The sequence below is a fragment of the Erpetoichthys calabaricus genome, chromosome 2, assembly GCF_900747795.2.
Source record: "Erpetoichthys calabaricus chromosome 2, fErpCal1.3, whole genome shotgun sequence".
Classification (NCBI taxonomy): domain Eukaryota; kingdom Metazoa; phylum Chordata; class Cladistia; order Polypteriformes; family Polypteridae; genus Erpetoichthys; species Erpetoichthys calabaricus.
In genome coordinates this window covers 82,364,086-82,389,530 of record NC_041395.2, presented here as the reverse complement: position 1 = coordinate 82,389,530, position 25,445 = coordinate 82,364,086, and the positions used below count along the sequence as shown (strand labels likewise).

General features: G+C 38.0%; 1 protein-coding gene across 1 annotated transcript in view; it reads right to left on the bottom strand.

Moving 5' to 3' along the window:
* Positions 1-1,658: 1,658 nt before the first annotated feature.
* rhbg (Rh family B glycoprotein) overlaps positions 1,659-25,445 on the bottom strand; it is an 83,186-nt gene continuing 59,399 nt past the window's right edge. The window contains exons 9-10 of the mRNA XM_028793998.2: positions 24,197-24,270; positions 1,659-4,049 (exon numbers count right to left, since the gene is read on the bottom strand). Coding sequence (XP_028649831.1) covers positions 3,978-4,049; positions 24,197-24,270 — 146 coding nt within the window. The 3' untranslated portion in view covers positions 1,659-3,977. The remainder of the gene's footprint in view (positions 4,050-24,196; positions 24,271-25,445) is intronic.

Sequence of the window (25,445 nt, the reverse complement as noted above, 5' to 3'; positions counted from 1 at the left end):
ATTGCTGTCTTCCGTGGACGTCCAGGTCTTTTTGCGTTGCTGAGTTCACCAGTGCTTGCTTTTTTTCTCAGGATGTACCAAACTGTAGATTTTGCCACTCATAATATTGTAGCAATTTCTCGGATGGGTTTTTTCTGTTTTCACAGCTTAAGGATGGCTTCTTTCACCTGCATGGAGAGCTCCTTTGACCGCATGTTGTCTGTTCACAGCAAAATCTTCCACATACAAGCACCACACCTCAGATCAACTCCAGGCCTTTTATCTGCTTAATCGATAATGACATAATGATGGACTTGATCACACCTGCCCATGAAATAGCCTTTGAGTCAATTGTCCAATTACTTTTGAGCCCCTGAAATGAAGGGATTGTGTTAAAAAAATGCTTTAGTTGCCTCACATTTTTATGCAATCGTTTTGTTCACCCCACTGAATTAAAGCTGAAAGTCTGCACTTCAACTGCATCTGAGTTGTTTCATTTAAAATTCATTATGGTAATGTACAGAACCAAAATTAGAAAAAAGTTGTCTATGTCCAAATATTTATGGACCTAACTGTACGTTTTTAAAATTTTATTTAATGTTAGGATCTGGAGCCTATCTCAGAAGCAAACACAACAATACAGGAAACACACTTAGCCACACACACCCATGTCCACACTTACTTATATAGGCTCAGTTTAATTTCACCTGAACAAAATAACGGCATGAGTTTGAAATGAAGGAGCACGCCCATATGAACTTTGGTCAATGCAATTCATGCAGGTATGAAGATGCTTTTAGTTCTTTTTTACTTGCTTATTTGGTTTGAGGTTATGGAGGATTAAAGCAGTCCCAGTAGCACTGGCCATAACACAGGAATCAGTCTTGAATGGAATGTCGGCGTATGACAGAACACAAACACAGTGACAAAGACTGTTTAGAGTTAACTGGACCTTATATATCTTCACACATACTGTATATAGGGCATCTTAGGTTTTGGGACATAGTTACACATATAAAAAATTAAAGGGGGGGGTCTGTCTGGGGTTGTTGTTTCGAGCAGTCTCATACTGTATACTTGAATTCATATTGGGTTTGAGTTTTTCTAAGTCAACGCTGGTAATAATTAAAAGAATTACATCCATTTTGCTACCTTAGACAACCACCTAGTTCGCCTATATGGAAGAGCCATTCTTCTCTGCACAAACATGTGGAAAACAAGCAAATTCCATGCAAGAAGCACCCCAGTCCCCAATCATAATGGAGTCCAAGTATGTGAAAAACTAGTGCTCCCCCAGATTAGCTACCAACCCTTTTCTTTATACGTAAGGAATAAATAAAAAAGAACACAAACTATTCAACCTATTATAAAACCTTTCAGTCAGAAAGTGAATCTAGTCAACAAAATTAAATTTGCATATTAAAAATGGTTATTTGCAGCATTTAAAATTAAATAAAGGTTAATATATCAAACCAGCTGAACATAATTTAAGACACATAAAAAGTCAATAAGTAAAACAAACTAGTTTTAAGTTACTTGTAATCAAACACTTAATTCTTTATTAACAAAAAATATATATATTTGACTGCAAGGGAATTTCAGTATTTATCATTATTAATAAATGACTTTGTGCGTTATAAGCTGAAATGAAAGAAACATTTTATTGATAACCAAAAAAGCATGGGGGAGCTGTTTATTCAAAACACTGTCACATTTGGAAAATACATTACAGAGGTTAAAGTGAGCCTTAACAAACTGTACATGTCCAGTACATTCTTACACTGAAGTTATTACTTCTGCCTTGTTACAAAAGGTAACACACAAAGAAACAAATATGGATTTTAATCCTTGGTATAGTAAAACCGTACACAATTCTATACGGGCACACACAGACTTTAGAAAAATAATGCTTTAAAGGGTACAGATAGGCAACAAATAAGAAACCTGAAAATGAATGTTTTACATGATAAACGAGAGGTCAAAATCTTTTTTGTATTTGCCTGCAACAAACTAACACTGAGACCATAGTCATCAAGCTACTGTTAAACTGCACTCTATTTTGAAATATAGTTCACTGAATTCATTCTTAATTATTCTTAATATCAAAAGCTATGATTCTTCTTGGAAATATTTTATTATGAAATCAGAATGAAAGAAAGCATGTTAATAAAACGTGTGAAGGCTACACAGTTGAAATTTATTCATCCTTACAAGTATTTTAAATATTGTTTTAGAGATCAGAGGCTTATCCTGACCATTAACCAACCCTGGCACTCACCTATGTTCATTTATGAGGAGCCAATTTATATCCATTAGTAATCCATTAGCAAGAGGAAAAAAGATGCAGAGATGGGAGAACATTCAGGCTCTACAAGGAAAGTGGCCGTGCTAGGGTAGTAGCACTAACCATGGCAGTACACATCTCTTTAAATGTATCTTTCTTCAAGTTTTTAAGAGCATCTTTTGATAGATAGATTTTTCCCTATATGATTTATCAAGATTTTTCATTTGCTACATGACAAAGATCAATTAGTCTAAACAGAGGTGTCCATATCTGATGCATGAGGGTGATTAGCATCATTAACTGATTACTAATTAAGAAATGGTTTAGAATGAAAACCTGCAGCCGCATTAACATTCCAGGACCAGAGTTGGAGACCGGTGGTCTGAACAATATGTTGCTTGCAATTAGACAAATAATACAAAGGACAGTTTTTCAAGTTTGAAATTTGTAATAACTTCTAGCATATTTATTTTGTGTACTGTTCTTTTGCTAACATTCGATATTATTAGCTGTTACTGAGTAGAATTTGTACCAAGCCACAGATAGAGACCTAGTTCTTATTAAGTTCTTGTTTTGAAAGCAATTTAATATGTGGTGTCTGCAAGAAAAAGCATGACCATATTAGTATCAATTATTTTTAGTATTGGATTGTTTCAGAATCATCAAATATAAAGCAGCAATTAATCCTGGGTGGGATGCTAGTTCATCTTAGGGCTATTGCTATGATGGAAAACAAAAGCAGATATCTATTAAAAATGTTTAGACTTCATTTGTACGTTTGCAAATATTTGTTCTGAAAATTTAATTTCCCTTACATCAGCAGAATTACAGACATTGTCTTCATAAATCCACAGCTTGTCTGATCTTGTCACTTTAGTTCTATACTCTTTTTATCATAATAGAAAATATTAAGTCTACTCTGAAGGATATCTGAACAGTGTGAATGCAGAAATATTCATTCATCCATCCATGTTGGACTTGGAGCAAATGCAAATCCATTATAAAAGACAGTCATCAAAACTCCCACTTTCACAGGACAGTCCAGAATTACCAAATCATTACAATGTTTGGGAGGTGAGAGGAAACCTGAAAACTAAACTGTTCACAACGCAGTCCCCCCAGATGTTTTCTCAGTTATGTTGATCCCTTTTGTAAGTTGCTCTGGATAAAAGTGTTTGCTAACTGAACAAATGAAATTGTAAATGTAAATGAACAAAACCTAGCCAAACCAGGAGAGAAAGTGCAGACTCCACACAGTTATCTGAATGTAAAAAAGCCCTCTAGTCAGTTTAACAATTTACATATTTTTCAAAAACCGGAAAAATAAAATTGTAGACCTGAAATGGATTTCCTTTATTATGTGACGTCCACACTCTTATATTTCAGTAGGACCTTGTTTGAGAGCACAGCAGTTAAGTGATGACCATGGTCTGTAGCATTAACAAGGATAATCATTGCAGTTCAGCAATACATGGCCTATGATCTGCACCCTTATTCAGATCTAAGGTTATATAAAAAAAGAATAATAGATTCAAGTAAACAGTTTGTTGGTTGATAGTGGCAGTTCTCCTTTCAGGACGTAACATGCAAGTAGAATTTTTGCACAGCATCAGGCCGCTCTTGCTCTTAGCTGAAGTTTCCCACATCACTTTAATTCACATTAGTTTCAGCTTTTCATCAGGCTGAGACACTCCTTATACTCCTGTCTGATTTTTTAGGCATTCATTCCCTCATCTGTTGCTACTGCAGTCATCTCCTCATGAGAAGCATGGTGTTCTTCAGGAACCTGAAATTACAGAATGGTAGTTTAAGAATTTAAAAACATTTCAAGTGTAATTGCAAAAAATTTAATAAAAAAAATGCAGTGGTATTAATATTCCCTATGCTTACATGTATTCAAATAGTACAATTTCAATCTCTAGAGACACCAAAGAAATTAAACCAGTACAAGATGTGGCTGAATGTTTATTTGAATAAACATTTGAATGTTTATTATAGTAACTAGCGTGTTAGTTGGGCATTGCAAGTAAGCAGCAGAAGAGGGGGCAACTACTTTAAATCTTTCACTGGAAAATGTGACATGTCACCCTCCAGGAGTTTAGCTTCCTGAATATAGACAATGCCCACTTTAAACACCATAAAGAGTCCTGAATGCTAGTTCTTTTGACATTCACTCCAAGACCTCTCACATTCCAAGGCAGTCATTGTTAAAGTAAAAGAATCAGATAAGGAATATTGAAAAGACATAACATATTGAAATATATGAGACTATAAGAAGGATAGAAGAATCTCTCCCTATTGAAAGACAAGAGGAATTATATAACATATACACGTCAAAAACCCACCCTAACTGAACCAATTAAACTATGAATGAAAATTTATATTCTGTCCTCCAACCCTCCTTCTGTTACTCCTCCATCACTGTTTAGAAAAACAGGATAAGGGATCAAGATACAGAGAGCGTGACAGCTCAGCACAACAACACAAAACATTTTTATACAACAGCTTTGGAAGTAAAAACTATAAACATATAGAATGTTTGTAATTAAGTGTCAATCCTCTCCAGTCCTTATTTAAAAATAATTACTGAATAGTGATATGCTGACTAATCCATATTTGCTAATGCTGACCAAATAATAACAATAATAATAATAATACTTTTTATTTATATAGCAGCGTTTCCATGATCCTGGTGCTTCATGGAGTTTTAGAAAGAGCAGCAAGGTATATGTAACATTGGATTCAAATATTTTCTGCATAGAACACTAAAACAGATAAATACAGGGTATGCAATGCATTAAATAGAATAAAAGACAATAAACAAGAGTAAAATAGTAAATTCAGTACTAGAAGAAAAGCCTGAACAAGTAACATACTTTGTGATATAACACACACAAATTATCCTGAGCATCTGGACAGAGAGGTAAGCTGAAAGAAGGGGCTGAATGTTAGGTTAAGTTAAAAGCCTTCCTGAACAAATGAGTTTTAAGTTGTTTTTAAAAGATTGAATGGAGTCAACTGATCTAATTAATTTTGGGAGGTCATTCCAAAGTCTGGGCACTAAAGAGCTGAAGGCCCTGTAACCCACAGATTGCAGGTTACTGTGAGGCACAACAAGATTGATAGAATCTGAGGACCTCAGTGGGCAAACAGGAGCATACTGATAGAGAAGGTCACTGATGTACTCTGGTGCAAGGCCATTTACTGTAAATCTTAGTATGTTATTAGTATAATTTTATATTCAATCCTGAAAGAGACGGAGCCAGTGAAGGTGAAGCAAGATGGGTGTAATGTGCTTGCTTTTGCAGGCCCGTGTAAGGACTCTTGCAGCAGAGTTTTGAATCGCCTGGAGCTGTGATATAAGATTTGAAGGGGCATCTGCCAGGGGGGAGATTCCTTGCATTAGAAGAAGGTCTGATGAGATCAACATCAAGAGTGATTGAAAAGGAGCTCATTCTTTAATTTGTGCTTTAGTGCCAATTTGCAGGAGTCCAGTTTTCGTGCTATTTAATTTTAAAGAGTTCTGTTCAATCCTGGTTTTAATGTCACTGTGGAAAGTTGTGAGCTGAGAAACTTGGTCATTTATAATTAAGAGCCTCAGAGAAAAAGAATTTATTATTTACTGGGGCACTGAGTGCAGTTACAAGGTCATTCTGGCACGTTTGTAATATTGTTATCAGTTATATCACGAAGCTGCTTGGATGAGCAGTGAAATATATCTACCTAACAAGAAACAAGTCCAGTTGCCATGACTCAACTACCAGATAATTTCACCTGGATGACTGAGAATCTTCAGACTTCATCCAACCAAGTACTGGCTAGGCCCAAACATGCTTAACTTCAGGTGGATGATCTGTTCTGAAGTGCATGTGATATAGCCATTAATAAATGCAGATGTTCTCAGTGTCTCCTAAATTTCTTTCAGGTATTGCCAAACTGCTTTTTGCAACTGCCCTACATCCGGTTATTGTCTGTGTGGAATTTGGAAATTCTCCCTGTATCTGTGTAAGTTTTTCTTCAAATACTCCTGTTTTCATTGAATGTTAAGTCTACTCTGGAGAATATCTGAACAGTGTTAATGAAGAAATATTCATTCCTCCATCCATCCATGTTGGACTTAGAATCTCACTATAGAAACCGTCATATTCAAGGTAAAAAGTAATCCTTGGAGCAAATGCTTATCCATTATAAAAGAGTCATCAAAACTCCCATTTTCACAGGCCAGTCCAGGATTACCAAATTACCATTGAAAAGACATGAATTTTACTGACCTTACAGGTTACATCGTGTGGAATTTGGCCTGAAGTGGGTGTGTGCATGCTTATGCCCTGGTATTCATTCTTGCCTTGTGCCCGATATTGCTGTAATGATTTCTGGCTCCCCATAACCAAGAATCAATTTGAGAATGTTAGAGACTATATGATATTATCAGCAGGCTGCTATTCTTTGATTATTACTTTCTGTCTATTTAAGTAAGTTTTTGCACAGTAATGATAAAGTTTCCTAAAAGAAGAGATAAAAGCTTAACATAAGGGGCATCAGGAAGACCTTGTAAGTATTAACTGAAGAAAAATTAAGTCTTTTTCATATTAAGCCTCTAAGCTGTCCCCACTTCAGCAATGTTGGAAGTTCAATATGGTCTTATTACTCCTAAGACTTTTATTTTTACTATTGTTAGTCATAGCATTTATCATATATTTATATATAAAAGACACTTTTGTCAAATGCCTTCCTCAAGGTACATACACGACCTGAAACATGCCCTCTGTTGAAAAGGAAATAAGATTGAAAAATAGATTTTCTTTATAGAATGGCTTTTCCAGACAGCAACAACTATGGAATTTGTAGCTATTGCTTGAATGTTTTATAAAAATTGGCATTTTTGCTGCAGAGGTTCGATATAAAGAAGCAATTATAAGAGGTCTTTGTAGGTGTTAAAGAAATTCAGTTATTGTGTTGTTGTTGTTTCCGATCCTCATTTTGTCCAGAAATGAGTATGTGGTCTGTCTTAAAAGAGTTACAATGTGTTTGTATCCTTCACCAAGGTCAAGCTCAATAATCATCAATCAGTTTTATATAACACATATTCTGTATCGTGTGTGTGTGTGTGTGTGTGTGTGTGTAAAGATTTGCAAAGCAATTTTACCTTTTTGTCTTATGAATGTGCAAACAAACACACATACAGTATACGCAATGCTTATACATTTTACATGATAATATGTAATCCTACAATTTCTTTTACCAGTTAAACAAAGCTAATGACTAATGACTGTTTATTTGTGTTTCACGGTGCTATTGGCTAATCCTTGCATGATGCCTTCAGAGTTTAAAAATTATGTCTTTTCAAGGTAAAAAGGAGTGTTAAAAGCACTTTAGCATTCATACACAGTAGAGAAAATGATTAAATGAATGTGCTTACAAACCTGCAAGAAAACCAAATTGTTCATGTAAAGTTTTTCATTTTGAACTAACCTAAACACAAAGGACTCACTTAATCTTACTTACAATATTACATTTTCGTGTGTTTCCCATTGACAGATATTTGATTTGAATATCTAAAGAATTTGTTGTTCATCAAAGTGTGGGTTGCACAAATGCTGTATCATTTCCTCCTACAGTAGGTGGATTTTTTACTCCTGCATCCTAACTTGCCTGTCTATACTGTATATCAGTTATGTGTAGGCAATGGACTACACGGTATTAGGCAAAGAAAATATTCTTGTTGTCATACTCTGACATTCCGGCTAGTTTAGTTGCTAGACAGTGGCTTTCTACTGTTGGTGATCTGCGCATCTGTGGTCCCTAGTCTTTATTTTTCATACATTAGCATTCATTTCCTCATATTTCAGTCATTCATCAATGTCTTTACCCCAAAAATATCTAGCTAGCATTGGTCTTGTGTTTAAACACATGTAATAGATGAAGGAACTATTGGAGTTACAGTATGCGTATAAAATGTTATACAGTATCAACTAACATCTCACTATAAAACTATAAAGAAACATTTCAAAATGTACAACTGATTTGAACACGTTACAGGTGGGGTATGGCGGATAATCACACAAACCAAATTCAACTCATAATCACCAAAAAACTGAAAGTGGTTTTGCAACAGGTTACAGGGCACATTTTCTGGGAAATTAGTGACTAGAAAAACCTTTCCTAGGCAGATTAACTTTACCGAATAATTCACATTGGAGAAGCATGATATTTTGAAAACTCCAGACTACCGTGGATTCATCTTTCTGGATATCGACAATACAGATTGGTGGTGGTGGTATTTTACAGGACACACTGAACCTCATGATTCAAGTAAAGAAGCATGAATGCCACAGTATGTCTGAGTATTACTGCTAATCAGGTACATCTCCTCAGGAAAGACGTGCGTAGAATTTAGATATTTTAAGCAAGCTGAAGCGTATGTGCCTGTAGGAGTAAAGGGCCTAACTAACTAACTTAGACTTTTGAATGGATTGATGAAGAATAAAGTGAAATCACCTTAACACAGATCCATTCAGAGTCACCAGATATTATTTAAATCAAGTTTATCTGTGGGATTGGTTGAAACAAGGTATTTAGTGCAGAGATACACTATCATGTAATAACTGTATGACACAATTAAGTTAAGGACCAAAATTACTGTGATACTTTTTTGACATCTTGTCGTGAATAAGTCCTGACTATGTCATGTTGATCTAGAGCAGGGGTCCTCAATCACAGTCCTGGAGGGCCGCAGTGGCTGCAGGTTTTAGTTCTAACCCAGGTGCTTAATTAGAAAGCAATTCTTGCCAATAATTTAATTTCATGGCTTTAGTGCTTTAACTCTGCAATGTCTGGTAATTTTCATATCCTAAATTTTCTTCCCCTTTCTAAGGATATCATCCAAATGATTTGAAGGCTAAAATGGATAAGTATTTCTTAGGCCTTTAATTTTTTTCTCTACACTTCCCTTCCAAGTATTTAATTAAACCCAATAGTGCGTGATAAACACACACAGATGTAAATGGTAACAAGCTAAATGGAGAACTGCTGGTCTCTTTTGTCATTTGCATGTTATTGCTAAGTAGGAGCAATTAAAAACCAAGAATACAGCTGTTTAAGACTAAAATAAGCAAAAAGGTTTCAAAATCTTAACGAGTGAGACAACTAAAGTGAATCAGAAGCGTTACTTGAGCAATAAGTGCCTCTTATTAAGCAATTGGGTTGGAACAAAAACCTGCAGCCACTGCAGCTCTCCAGGACCGTGATTGAGGACCCCTGATCTAGAGTGAAAGTGGAAGATCACTTCCCTGTTTGGTTGGAATACTGAATATAATGGTCTGTCATACTCAAAATGTATCAGTTCATATTGCGCACGTGCAGCTGTGCTCTTGCTGTTGGAGTTTATGCTTTGCTCCTCTGCTTTCAGAAATTTTTGAAGGTTTGCAATGGTCATTTTTCTTCATCATTTTACATCTTCAGCTGTCCACAAACATTATTATATACGGAATTGCATTGGTTTGGTGAAGTGAGTGTGCCTTGATGTGTTAAACCAGCCACATCATAGCTAGAGCAGAGGGATTATGCTATAGATGGCTGGTGTTAATGTTAATTTAATGCACGTAGAGCTTTGTTCTTTAACTGAAGTGTTTGAAACTTGAGATCAAAATGGGAGTTTCACCAGTAAGCTTCCATTGGAGGAATGTTTTATAAGGGTTACCAGATAATAGTGTTGCATGTGTTGAAACATCTCCAGCAGCAATTTTGATAGCAGCTTCAGTCTTCTAATGTGTGACTTGTGAATATAGTAATGTAAACCACGCAGATCTGTTCAGACTATAGACATGCTTCAGCATTAGCTGAATTTGAGGTCACCAAAAAAAAGCGTCCAAGGTTTGTAATATGCGAAATTACAATGACCACTGTCATAGATGCTGGATGGAAACTTACCATGGAATTTTCAACCAAACCTAGTTATACTGTCCTTCAGAATGGTGTGATGAAAACATCCTTCTTTGTCTTCTTCCTAGCAGCTAGAAACTTTTAATTATACTTTATAGTTCATGTATGCTTTTTTTCACTCTGAATGAAAAGACATTAAAAGCATTTTGCCATTCATACCATCTAAAGGAGACTTGACTTGAAGTTTTTTGCTGTACAGGTGCCTCCTCTCACAATTAAATAGATAAATAAGGAATGAATTATTTGCCTGTACTCTAGTGCATTCATAGCATCTAGTCTAGGATGAGTTTCCCGAAAGTATCATTATGCCAAGAATATTGTGATCTCAATCTTAAGATCAGTTATTCATTTACAAAGGTTTACCAAAACTCATTGTAACTAAAGAAATACAGTATATTAAATCCTTCATAATCTATGTGTTCCAAGACATCCTTGTTTATCATCAAGGACTTCTTAAACTGGTTACCTTCTGAACCAACCAAAGTGACAAGTCAGTGGTCGCAGTAAATTCACAACATGACAGGTCTCTAAACATTTAGAAAACTAAAATTTATGCTTGAGATGATATAAATGCATTCTTGTATTTATGATTATTTTTATTGATATAGAGTTCATTTATTCTAACTTTCATTTATTCTAACTTTTCTCAATTTTTTCAATGGAAACTTAGTAACTGCCATTTTAAAAAAAAAATTTTTTTTTAGTTTTTGGAGTTACTAGGTCTTTCCTGATGTTATAAGGTACTGTATGTCTTCATTCCTGCTATAGCACAATGGAAGAAGCTAATATGTACACAGAATTTTACGGTACCGAATTTTACATACTGCAAGACAAAAAACTAGCAACTCCATTGACCAATGAGGAAAGACTGCCTACCAATGAAAAACGACAGATTACAATCACATGATTTAAACTGCGACTGTGTGATTTAAATGGCAGATGTTGTTGATTCATCAAAAAAAACAAAATTGTGTAAGTAAAATGCAGGAAAAATGAAATTTAGAGATCGTTAATTATAGGGACAACATCATTTTCTCAATTTGCCAAAAACTTGAAAGATGTGACATACTAGGTTTGTCCATGGTTGGTGAGTTTTCTTACTGTTGATAATTGTACATACACAAGCTGATTGAAGGCTATAGGCTGATATTGCTTAAGCTGATAATATTCCTATGTTCTAAAAATCTATGTTTGCATCAAGCTTTTCACTGATGGAGACTTTTTCTGTATTCAATGATGAGATGAAGAAGGAAAGAAAAGGATAGAGCAGGATTTGGAGAGAGATATTACAGCACCAAGAAAAAAAACTACTGAGAAAAATATCCACTGAAGTTTGTATCTTTGTCTCTGACCACCACCTGACAACTTCAACTCTTGCATGTCATTTAAGTTAAACCTTATTGTAGCTGCTACCCACACATACTGTTGGAGCCTTGTTACACCTAATATAAAGGTTGTTCACTTACTTTTTACAGGTATTGAGGAAAAGTCACCTGGTTGTACCCAAGATGACTTCGTCTGAGTTTCAATTTGGCATTGTGTCAGAATGCAAGAAAGATCAGGTTTGCTGGATAATTTCTGGTAGCCCCTCTGCAAATAACTGTTGACATCTATAACTAACTATCTGATGAGATCTGAAGAATAATACTATGCAATACATCATCAAAATGCCAGGGTGGTGGAACATAAGGTATAGGCATAGTGATATGTTCTCTATAATAAAGCTGTAGGTCTAAGACCACTGTCTCCATAATTCATTGGGTGACATCAGACTTGCACCTGTGCCATGATAGCTGTACAAGTAATGCTGCGTATCATTGCAATAAGGGGTATGAGGATTGAAAATACCAAATTTCCTTATCTTAGGGAAGAGGGCTTATACCAGTCTAGTGTGGATGCTAGGCAGGCCATCCTCGCTGCAGTTTGTGCATAGTTCTTTTATTTTTTCACTAGTTTCTAATTAAAATACTCTGTTTTCATTCCATTTCACTTGAGTTACATAGCTTCAAGAAAAAAACACACTGTTCACTGTCCAAAGGTGTGAGGGACTTTATAAAAAAATAATGGAATTCATTTAATTGTGGAAAAGTTACAGATTAAATAAATCAGATATATACACAAACAATTCACAAGCTGCCACCAGGCTGCCAGGATGGTGTTTATGTGTCTGGAAGAGAGTAAAGTTAGGTTGTGAGTCAGTATGCACTGTAACAGATAGTTCTACTTTTGTTTTAGAATTTCCATTATCTGTTGACATCAAAGTCCCTGATGTGAATGTGACTGAGCACTATTATCATGTATTCATTCATTTATATTAAATCTACAAATTGTCCCTTGTGTTTTCTGTCTAATTCAGCCAAGCCTACATCAAGAACCCACCATAAATTAAAAGCTAGTGATCTAATAAGACAGTTTAGTATAGCAGTCAACCTGGAATATACTGTATGAGAAAAAATGAAGAACCCGGGGAAAATCCATATAAAATCCATACAAACACAGGGAGTATGTGTATAATGTTTAAATTGCATACAGGCAGTGGCCAGGAAGATTCCAACCCAAGACCATGGTCTTTTGGGGTATGCTAGTAGCCACAGCACTGCCATGCTGTCAGTAGTTATGCTACAAGGTGGTCCATTTCTATGGGATTGTTGAATATAGATTGTGCTCATTTATAAGAACGATTGGGTGTCCAACGTTTTGAACCAGTTCATCATACCATTTTGAAAAGAATGCTAATTTCTTGTGTTCAGGCATTAGCAAATATTTTTATTAATCTTCTGAAGTCTGACAAAGCTGTAATTTCCAAAATATCTGTTGTTGCTCTTTAGCCCACATGAACCTGTAAGACAGCTCTGACCTTTAGACATCTGCCTTATTTCCATCCCAAAGCTCCTCTGCTCAACACTTGTATATATTCAATCACACGTCTGCCTCTTGTTTTGTAGAATTCATTGCATAATTTTATCTCTGAAGGCTGATGATCACAAAATTCAGATCATACCTGAAAACCATCCTATTTAATCTCATATATATATTTTTTTCCTTGATTTACCCCTCTGTTCCACAATTTAAAATTACAAATCAAACAATAGAGACTTGATTAAAGTGCACATTGCAGACTTTCATTTAATGGTATTTGCATACATTTCGGTCACACCATGCAGAAATGACAACACTTTTTATATACGGTCTCATCTGTCCAAACAACCTTTTTTCCAGAATTCTTCTGGCTCTTTTAAGTACTTTTTTGCAAACTGTAATCTGGCCATCCTGTTTGTGTGGCTAAGTAGTGATTAACATCTTGAAGTGTGGCCTAAGTATTTCTGTTCATGAAGTCTTGTGCAGATATTAGTCTCTGACACGGACACATCTGCCTCCTGACAGACACCTGTTTGAGGCTTTTTCTTTACCATAGTGAGGATTCTTCTTTCATCAGCAGTGGAGGCCTTTCTTGACCTATCAGTTCCTTACTGATTACTGAGCTCACCAAATGTGTTTTTTCTTCTTAATGATATTCCAGATGTCTGTAATGGTTTTTTTTCTTGTTTTTCAACCTCATAATGGCTTCTTTGACTTTCATTGCACTGCTCCTGTCCTCATGTTAAACAATGGCAACTACAGACTCTGAAGGTAGTCTGTATGTAGTAGCAAGTCTAGGTGTCATTTGCTTGCACTTATGAAGCAATGAAACACACCTGTATAATCACAACCACTTTAATGGCAATTTAAATTAAAATAGGTAAAGTACATTTTAATCATGTCTAAATTGTTTAATTTATCATTTTAAACTGTGGAGCAGTTTAAGTGGTAAATCAAGGAAGAAAGTGCCTTTGTCCCACACATTATGTTAGACACACACACACACATATATTTAATTATTTATATATATATATATATATATATATATATATATATATATATATATATATATATATACCAGTAACGGCACACTGTACGATAACGTGCAGTGAATACACTTGGCTTATAGTTTTCATACTCTTTCTCTGTACATTTAGCATTCGTTTGCTCAGAGTTTGGCGCGCTTGCTGCTTCCTGAGCAGCTATTCTTTTCAACACCTTGGAGGCCCACTCTCTTCTTCAGTCGGTATCTTTTTGCGTTAAAACTGATTAAGTCAGTGTTTGGGTTGCAATTACTTAGTACGTTTTTCTTAATTTTTCACTTAAGCTGGCAGTTAAGACTTCAATCTGCCTCAAGAATGATTTAAGATATGAAGAAGTAGGGGAAGTAATGGCGAAGGTGGGAGGGATGAGAACGGCGCCCATATGCATACGCCGCACAGGCGCCTGCTGCCGAGAGTTGATTCTACAATTAAATTGATTCTGCCGAGCTCCCTACTCTTGATGTCACACTTCCCCCTCCCTTCGGCCCGCAGCCTCTGTCTCGGATTAATGCAAATATATCACTCCTGCAAGGGAACTATGATTCTTAGCGCAATGAGAGAAGTCACAAAATCAACCGGAATGTTCAAGCAAATTCTACAAAAAAACCCCAATCTAAATCCATTAAGCAGTTCTCTCGTTTGCTAGCTAAGCGCAGGTAAGGAACGCCCCGAGGCTGGCGCGTGAGTGAGGAGGGCCCTGCCTACCTCCCCTCAGCCCGCTGCATGTCTCTCGAATTTGCACATATTGGCACCATAAGCAAACTATGATACATAGCACAATGAGAGAGGTTGCAAAATCAACTGGAATGTTCAAGCAAATTATAGAGAAAAAGACAATTTAAATTTGTTAAGTAGTTCTCTTGTGAAAAATGGACAGACAGACGTACGTTGGATTTTACATATATAAACTGCTCAAAAAATTTAAAGGAACACTTTGAAAACACATCAGATCTCAATGGGGAAAAAAAATCCTGCTCAATATCAATACTGATATAGACTGGGTAATGTGTTAGGATGCTTCATCATTTGATGAAAATGAAAATTATCAACCTACAGAGGGCTGAATTCAAAGACACCCCGAAAATCAAAGTGAAAAAATGATGCGGCAGGCGAGTCCATTTTGCCGAAATTTCATTGCAGCTACTCCAAATCATATTCAGTAGTTTGTATGGTCCCCACGTGCTTGTATGCATGCCCGACAACATCGGGGCATGCTCCTAATGAGACGATGGATGGTGTCCTGGGGGATCTCCTCACAGATCTGGACCAGGGCATCACTGAGCTCTTGGACAGTCTGAGGTGAAACTTGCCGTTGTCGGATGGACCAAAACATAATGTCCCAGTGGTGTTCTATTGGATTTAGGCCAGGCGAGCATGGGGGCCAGTCAATGGTACCAATTCCTTCATCCTCCAGGAACTGCCTGCATACTCTCGCCACATGAGGCTGGGCACCAGCATAGGGTCTGACAATGGGTCCAAGGATTTCATCCCGATACCTAATGGCAGTCAAGGTGCCGTTGTCTAGCCTGTAGAGGTCTGTACGTCCCTCCATAGACCTGCCTCCCCAGAACATCACTGACCCACCACCAAACTAGTCATGCTGAACAATGTTACAGGCAGCATAATGTTCTACATGGCTTCTCCAGACCATTTCACGTTTGTCACATGTGGTCATTGTGAACCTGCTGTCAACTTTGAAAACCACAGGGCACTAGTGGTGGACCTGCCAATTTTGGTATTCTGTGGCAAATGCCAATGGAGCTCCACGGTGCCAGGCAGTGAGCACAGGGCCCACTAAAGGATGTTGGGTCCTCAGGCCACCCTCAAGAAGTCTGTTTCTGATTGTTTGGTCAGGGACATTCACACCAGTGGCCAGCTGGAGGTCATTTTGCCCAAAGGAGCAGATACCAGTCCTGCTGATATGAACCTTCTACGGCCCTGTCCAGCTCTCCTAGAATAACTAACTGCCTGTCTCCTGGAATGTCCTCCATACCCTTGAGACTGTGCTGGGAGACACAACAAACCTTCTGGCAATGGCACGTATTGATGTGTGCTTCTGTAGATTCCAGGTATCATGCTACCAGTAGTGACACTGACCGTAGTCAAATGCAAAACTACTGAAAAACAGTCAGACAAGATGAGTAGGGAAAACTGTCAGTGGCCTCCACCTGTTAAATCATTCCTGTTTTGGGGGTTGTTTCATTGTTGCCCCTCTAGTGCACCTGTTGTTAATTTCATTAACACCAAAGCAGCTGAAATGGATTAACAACCCTCTCTGCTACTTAACTGACCAGATCAATGTCCCAGAAGTTTCTTTGACTTGATGCTATACTCTGATTAAAAAGTGTTCCTTTAGTTTTTTTGAGCAGTATATATACTGTAGGGCGGCACGGTGGCGCAGTGGGTAGCGCTGCTGCCTCGCAGTTGGGAGACCTGGGTTCGCTTCCCTGGTCCTCCCTGCGTGGAGTTTGCATGTTCTCCCCGTGTCTGTGTGGGTTTCCTCCGGGCACTCCGTTTTCCTCCCACAGTCCAAAGACATGCAGGTTAGGTGGATTGGCGATTCTAAATTGGCCCTAGTGTGTGCTTGGTGTGTGGGTGTGTTTGTGTGTGTCCTGCGGTGGGTTGGCACCCTGCCCGGGATTGGTTCCTGCCTTGTGCTCTGTGTTGGCTGGGATTGGCTCCAGCAGACCCCCGTGACCCTGTGTTTGGATTCAGCGGGTTGGAAAATGGATGGATGGATATATACTGTATATATATGTGTATATGTGTTTGTGTGTGTGTGTATATATATATATATATATATATATATATATATATATATATATATATATATATATATATATATATATATATATATAACTTGTAGACTCTGTAATATCTGTGAAACACCTTATCCATAATTGTTAAGAGCTCTTTCTATGCTGAATGATGTAAACCACTGCTCAATTAGATCTATTAGAAATGGCAATTTAAAGGACAACAGGTATATGACAGAGAAGAATGAGCAGTGTTTCAGTCTGGCTTAAATAAATTTTACATGCCTTTTTGGATTAAAGTGTTTTCTGCACTCTGCTAAAGTCTTGAATCTTACTCTATAAAAATAGTGCAGCTTCATTTATTATAGGACCATCGGGTTTATACACATAGTAAAAAGTGAATGTACGGAAAGAGTGAACACATTTATGCACTTAAAGTGTTAACACGGGCAATTTCCTTTATGAAACTGAAAAGAAAAAATTGTAATTGAATTTTGATTCAGGGGAAAATGTCATGGCAGTGACACTGCTGTTAGCCCTGCTGTTTTACAGTTCCAGGGATCTGGAATTCATATTGCAACTATCTGTGTGGATGTTACGATGAACCCGGTATCTGGTTGATTTTCTCCTCGTGCCTTTCTTTGAACACCCCATGGATTTGCATTTGCGTTGTAGGAGGAGACTCGCATCTCTAAATTGGTCTGGTATGAGTTTGAAGTGGAATGGCACATCTAGCAGTTTTGTGCCTAATGCTTGTAGATGTGTAGATGGATGGATGTGTAGATTTGTAAGAAAGGATGGCACAAAATTCCCTTCCACATGTGCCTCTATGTCACTCTCTGTATTTTGATTTGTTAAAGCCCATAAACCTCTTATATTTCCTTCTGGTGTAACTGCCCGTCACTTATGCTGTGATTCTTGTTCTTATCCAAGCTGCAAGCAACATACACATACTGGCCTGTCTCACCACTCCTGGAAGAAGTTGTAGGTTTCTGTTCAAAATGACCATCTTTGTAATTTATGCTGTGCTTTGATTTATCTCATAATTAAATAAGCAACTACAAATATTATGAAGGAAAATACAATGCTTTTTACTGTTTTCCTCCCTCACATATGCTGTACAATTACTCTGGTGCCTTACAACAGGCTTGAGCTGCCTCAAAAGCTTATATATTGTAACCTTTTAGTTAACCAATAAAAGGTGTCATTTTGCTTGACTTCTCACTACATTCATAATGGCTAACACGGTACAACACCCTAGCACTACAATTATTAGCAGAAAAATTACTGTTTTTAAAAGTTATTTTACTTTAATAGACCCAACAATGTGAATGTTACTGAGTGATTTCTGGAAATGGGTGAATGAATAGGTGGATCTTCAACTGAATGAATTTAATTTAAAAAAAAGGAAAATTCATTCAGATTTACAGCTAACAAATAACAAAAAACAATTTTTGACCAACACTGCCCTCATGTGGAAAACATTTTAACTTGCCAATGATTTGCTCTGTTTTGTGAAAACCATTGATTTGAAATAAATTATTACACAAATCATTCTTACACTTATAGAAGCAAACTTCATATTAATTGCATTTCATTTGTTAAACTTTAAAGTGTGCATACTGATTTCACTTCAGTTCATATTATAGTATGTGAATTATTCGATACAAAACCTTTCCTATTTCAAAAAAAATTAAAACAGTTTTCACTATAGCCTAGCATCATGTATTAAACTGGATCCTGCTTTACTTCTTAATTTCATAATTTAAAATTTCTCTTCTTATGGCTCCTTGCAATGGCAATACACCTTCAGCCTTTCATTATAGTCTAAGAGTGCTTCTTTTTTTCAATCTATTCCTGAGGCTCTCAAGACGCGTTTCAGTCATATCCTCCATGGTGTTTCTGAGGGTATCCTGTGTTCAACAATCACTTCATTATCAGCACAGGTACTTTCTAATGAACTCATCAAAGACTAATTGCAAAGTCCCAGTGCTGATAAACAAGTTGGTGACTTTTTAAAACATTGTAAAAATGTCAACATATATTCATATCAGGCACATACCAACAGCTTTCATTTGATGTAGCACATTTTACAAGTACCAAAGTTACAGAATGATTGGTTATATATTTTTTATTAAAGAAGAATAGTAGGCTAAAATGTATGACAGATATACACAAATAAAATATTCAAGATGCAAGCATCTTTTTTCTATTTGCAATATCATAAAAGTTACCTGTGAATGGTTAATCATTGCATTAATTATTGCATTTATTGCATTTTATATCTAAACTCAGTTTTTAAAGTAATTCATATATTTGCCTAACTAAGCGATATAAGCTTATAAATACATGTGAAATCACCATCACAAGACACATTATAAAGCATGCAAAATCCAGCACAAATAATAAGGTTAATTGTATTTTGAAATCTTTTAATAAAATATAATTTTGATATATTTTGATGAAAAATTTAGATTTTGGATATAGGTTGCACATTCCCTAAAATATAAAACAATAAACTGAATATAATATATTTAAGAATCTGAAAAAAAATATATATATTGTGATGGACAGCACCTGTGAGCTGACATCCCTTCTGGGCTGGGGATTCATCCATTACCTGGCTGGGAGGCCAGGATTAAGAGAAGAAAGAACAATTCCTGTCTTTGCCAGGGAGTTCGCAGAAGATGCCAACAATACAAAAAGTGTGTCGACTTCCAGGCTGGGTAAAGGTCCTTGTCCATCCCAGCCAGGATGACAATACAATGGAAGGACAGAGGCAGACAACTAGACATGGCTACAGTTTCCCCAATACATTGGATGGCAGTATCCCTGGGTTTTAGTACCCATACAGACACCCACTGGGCATGCTGGGAACTGTAGTGCCATTGAGCAACCCTGTTGGGTTCCGTGGGTGCCAGCAGGGGGTACCACTGGGATCCGTGATCTCTACTTTGCGTTGTTTCTGCCTGAACTGGAAGTGCTTCCTATGGGCAATGCCCTGGCACCTGGTGTATAACCAGGCCATCCATAAAAGGAGCCACTCTGCATCCCCGAGGTGAGTTAGACTTGGGTGCAAAGTGTGGACAAAGCTTGGGTAAGGTATTTTATTGTATTAAAGCCTGCATTTGAACCGGGAACTTGTCGGTGCTGTTTTGACTAGGGTGTAGGGTGCTGCAACTCCCTCTACAGGTCACTATATATATATATATATATATATATATAATATATATATATATATAAAATATAATATGGAGGAATATGGTTTATTATCTGGACGGGAGCCCAAGAAGAATGATGGATGAATTAGATGAAATAACATTTTGTGCCCAGCTGGTATAAAATAATGGATGGATCAACAGATGCCAAGAGTTGGAAGCTGTTCCGCTGCGCCAGGTGGCAGTGGTCCTCACATGAGAAACCAGTCGAGACATCCACAGGGGTGCCTGGGACAGTCTGGAAGTGCAGCACTTTTGGGTTCCCTATATCCAATAGAGGGTGCCGTCAAGAGAGGACCTTCCTACTTTCCTAATGGCACAGAAATGCTTCATGGAAGACGTGGTGTGGCTCCAGAAGCATTCTCGGGTCTGGCATAAAAGGAAGCCCACTGACACACACGGACTTGTCAGAGTTGGGAGGTAGCAGGCAACACTCAACTGGAGGAGAGAAGGAGGAAGAATTGTGAGAATATCTCATTACCCAGGTGGGATGCCAGTGTGATGACGCAAGCCAATTGTTTTGAAAGACGAGGAAATAAATTTTATTATTGTGGCTGATTGAGGGACGATTGAGAAAAAGTGCTTTGTGTGAATAAAAAGTTTTTATTTTATCACATCAATATAAATGAAGAAAACAAGAGCTGAGTGGTCAAATCTTTCAGCTCCATTGAAGATACAGTAAACTGATTTCTATTCAGGACTTGTAGATGAGATCTGGCATCACATCAGGCAGTGGATACTTATGCAACAGGATCTTAATCAGGTCTGCTCATTTACAATCCTGGAGGGCTATAATGGCTGTAAATCTTTACTGCAAGAGTTTCTTCATCAGAGGAGGATTTGTGTCTTTTGATTAATTTTGTGTTTAATTAATCAAAATCGTCTATAGAAACATTTCTTGTTAATTTTGAAGTACAATAAAAAGTGAGTAAATTGCAACCTATAAAGAACAGACTACAATGAAGCAGTTCATTGAAAAATATCAATGGCAGATGAGTCAAATGGAAATTTTTTCTTATATATTCGTGTCCTCAACATTATTAATATACATCATACAGGTATACATTATGTATATTGTGCATGTTCTACATGTGGACACAACAAGCTGGAGCTGCTGTTTCCAAATACTAATGTATTTAAATGTAAACCTGTGGCATAGCTGGGCAGATCTGACTCCATATTTGCTCTTGCCTACCATCCTGTTGTCAGATGACAGGAGTGCTATTATTCTTCTTCAATCCATTTGTTTGTATTTGCAGGGTTGTGGTTTGTCTTTGACTTCCCCTGCCATAACTGACTGTGGACCCCTCGGAAACTTATTTCCTATAGGGATGCTGCTGAATGCTTTGTTTTCTTCTCCGTTACCATCTGACCATTGCTCAACAGTTAATTAACTTCCTTAGTGTTTGACCCGAGCCTCACACGGGGGCTGTAAAAAAAGTGCTCAAAGCATTAGTCCCAAGTGTCACAAGGGCAACAGTATAGACGCATCTCGCAAAAGACCCGACGGTTACTCGGGCTGTAAAAGTGCCAACAACGTTATAAGAAACACCTCTCATCAGCAGTGATGACAAAGTGAATCAGTGAAATTGAAACAGTCAGTGAAACCGAAAGTGAGTCTGATGAATCTGAACGCGACACTCGCATCACTCGCACATGTGCAGTGTGCTATTCATATTACTATTATTATTATACTTTATACACTTCTGACTTTGTACTTTTAGTGCTTTGCAAGTTTTACAGTAGAAAGATGAGATTTAATAAAGCCAAAAAAATGTAATGCTTTTTACATGTTTATTTGAGAAAAAATATAATGCTGAGGAGGTTATTGGATGAATATTGTTAATCATTTACAAAGCACTTTGTCTTCCTGTCTCTTAATAGAAATCTGTGTCTTTATGTGTACTCATTATGTAATTAATAATTTGTAAAGTTTGCACTTGCATTCTTATTGAGAACATGTCACGGAGCTCTGCACCTGAAGACCTGGTAAACAGAAACTTACAAATGTAAACTGAGTAGTTTGGAATTATAAACTTCTTTGGTAGAAACCTAAGAACTGTTTTCTAGATCGGGGTGAGTGAAGTGAGTCCTTGAGGGATGTAGTGACTGCAGTTTTTGCTCCAATCCAGTTGCTTAATTAGAAACTAATCATTGCTAATCAAAGGTCTTATTTAGCTTTATACCTTGTTAATGTTTTCATTTTGCCATACCATGTCATTCTTCTATTCATTGATTTTTCTTTTCCTTTCCAGGGATAGCATTCTAATGATTTGTAGCCTGATGCAGATGAGTAATTTCAGTTTTTCAGTTTTTTCTCTTCAGTTTGCTTCCAAATGTTTTATTAAACCAGATAGCTCATGATGAATAAACCAGATGTAAATAGAAACTCAGACAGAGAAATGCTGGTTCTTTTGCCATTTGAATCTTATTGCTAAAAATGAGCAATTAAAAATGGTGAATGAATTTCTTTTAAGACTAAAAGTACCAATTAAAAGTGTAGACAGCTAAAATAAAGCTTTAAAATGTTGCTTGTGCAATAAGTACTTCGATAAAAATAATTAATTTCACATTAAAAAACTGGTTTGGAACAAAAACCTGCAGTTACTATGAACTTCGAGGACTGAAATTGTCTACCCTGTTCTTGACTATAGCCTTGCCAGCAGAGGCGGCTCTAGGCTCGTGGCGGTCCTGGGCAGAGAAAGAATCGGTGGCCCCTTCGCCCGCCAATGTCAATATGGTATCTTATGCACGGCGGATGGCCACGTACGTTGCGGACACTGCATAGCTGCCTCGTACTCATGACACGCTTCTGTATGCGCGTGTCCGTAACTTGAAAACCAAGTGGCAGCCCATGATATTCTCATTACGGCAGAACGCTATAATAAAGTGGAACCTCTAGATACGAGTTTAATTCGTTCCAGCACTGAGCTTGTATAGCGAATTTCTCGTATCTAGAACAAACTTCCCCATTGAAAATAATGGAAATCCAGTTAATCCGTTCTGCACCCCAAATATATTAACATAAGAATCAATTTTCCTAACAAATAACACTGATAAATTATATATACTGTAGTCTACCTTTAATAAATAACACTGGTAAATAATATAACTGATTATTAAAAGAATCAAAACAGGTGTCCAAAGTGCAGTAGAGCATTCAATAAATCTTTAAATAAATAATCCTTAAAACAGTTGTGAAGTGGAGGTTTAAAATACACAAGAATAACAATCCTTTAACACGAGGTTAAAACGTCAAAAGGATGCAGTCTTTAAAAAACAGATGACAATCCCCGGTGCTTCTTCTCTGTTAGCGTCTCACCTGCTTCTCCCATGCGGGCTCTGCAACAGGTGAGACACTTAATGCAGCTGACCTTCTCTACACCGTCCTGCTTCAGCTGTTTGGCTCACCTGTTCAGCTACACGCGAGCCTTCACTCGCCTGCCTGCCTGCCTGCGCGCTCGCTCTCTCTCTCTCTCTCTCTCTCTCTCTCCTTTTACTTTTTCTCCCCCTTAACCGGCTCGCGCTTCTCTATATATGCGGGGAGGACATGGCAGCTGCAGCCCATCAGCCACAGGAACAATCATGGATGTGGGCAGTTTCCCACCTGTGCACTTAAGTGAGAAACGCAGACACCGCAGATCGCGGCTCGCAACTGCTACCACGCCCCCTTGCTAAGCCGCGAGCTATACCCACAGCCTGGCTCGTGGCTCGTTACGTGAGCCAATGCTCGTATTTAGATCTGAATTTTTCGCTCATACTTTCCTCGTATTTTGAATTTCTCGTATACAGAGGTGATCGTATCTCGAGGTTCCACTGTACTACATATAGCTTACTGCTCCGACTCTGGCGACATTAGTAAATACAGCGTACTAATTAACAAGAAACACAATGTTTTTCGGCCGCATTGCCGTCAGCTGTGTTGTTATTTTCTCTTTGTTTTATATTCAATATATATTATTATCTTAGATATTTCTGTAAATTCTGATTTACCCTGTCTATCTGTCTTTTACAATATTAAATGAAGTCATAAAATCATTAAAGAATACTTACTAGACACTTTTACAGCAATCACCTTGGGTGGAAAGATAGAGTCAAACTTTAGGAAATCCTTACCTCCCAGTAAATCTGATCTTCAAAGCAAAGAGTATCAGGTGGAGTCCCAAAAATGGGAATCTTCATAATAAAACCTGTAGATTGACAAATATGGCAATAATTATTATTACATCTCTTGTGATATTTACCAACTTTATATTAAAAGTATATGAAGCAGTACTTTAATGGCTGAACCAAGACACCTTGTAGATTAATTAAAGAAAAATCTTTATCTTCAAATTATCATATAGACATCAAAGTATTTCATGCTAGAAGCACTTTTAGCCTTACATATACATTAATATGCACTGCTCCCTGCATTGCTTTTACTTGTGGCAGGCGGCTGGCGTCCATGCCCAGCCGGGACGCCCCTGCACACTATTCAGGGGGAGCAGCTCTGGACACTGCAATACCTCCCCCTGGATGCTAGATGGCCACCCCCCTGGGGTGGAGCAGTGCCACGGTTTCCCACAGGGCTCCCTGGGAATTGGAGTTGGGTGCAGCCCTGTTGGGTCCCGCAGGCACTGTCAGGGGGTGCTGTGTTTGGGACTCCTGAGCCCATGTGGGCAGCATATACATCACACACGGAAGTGCAGCCGGAACTTGGGGATCAAGCACCTGGAGCACTTCTGGGTGAACTATAAAAGGAGCCAGCAACCACCTCTCAGTGGCCGGAGTCGGGTGGAGGAGGACAAGGTTACCTGGGAGGAGTGGTGGTGCCGAAAGGAGAAAGAGCTTGGTGACTGTTGTGGGTTTGGGACTGTGTATTGCCTGTACAGCACAGCCACGCAGGAGGTGCCCGCGACAGCACACCAAAGCATGCACACACGGCAGGGAGGCTGCGGGATAACCACCAGGAAGCCCCAAAGGACGCTGCGCTGATGGGGAAAAGAAGGTCTGGGTGGACTCAAAGGTTGACCGCCCAACGCTGCCACGCTGGCCGGCACCACGGGTTGCAGCAGGATGTAGGTGATGGGCCTAGGGGTAATGGGCCCAGAGAATGTTACTCTGCTTTTTCGTCTACCTTCCTCCTAGACGCCGAGGGGCAGGATACCCATTGGTGGCCGGAGGACGTGTGTCCATGGTGTGTCGGCGGAGTGAGCTCTGGGGAGAGCGAGGCCTACCTGAGTGTTTTCTTCAGCCTCAGACATCCTTCGGAGGATGGAGGCCCGGACGAACTCCCCAGCGCAGTGTTTCCTGCGGAGGAGAAGGGAATCCTCCTCATGACAGGTATGGGGGTGGAGGATGTGTGTCTCCACCCCGATCCCAA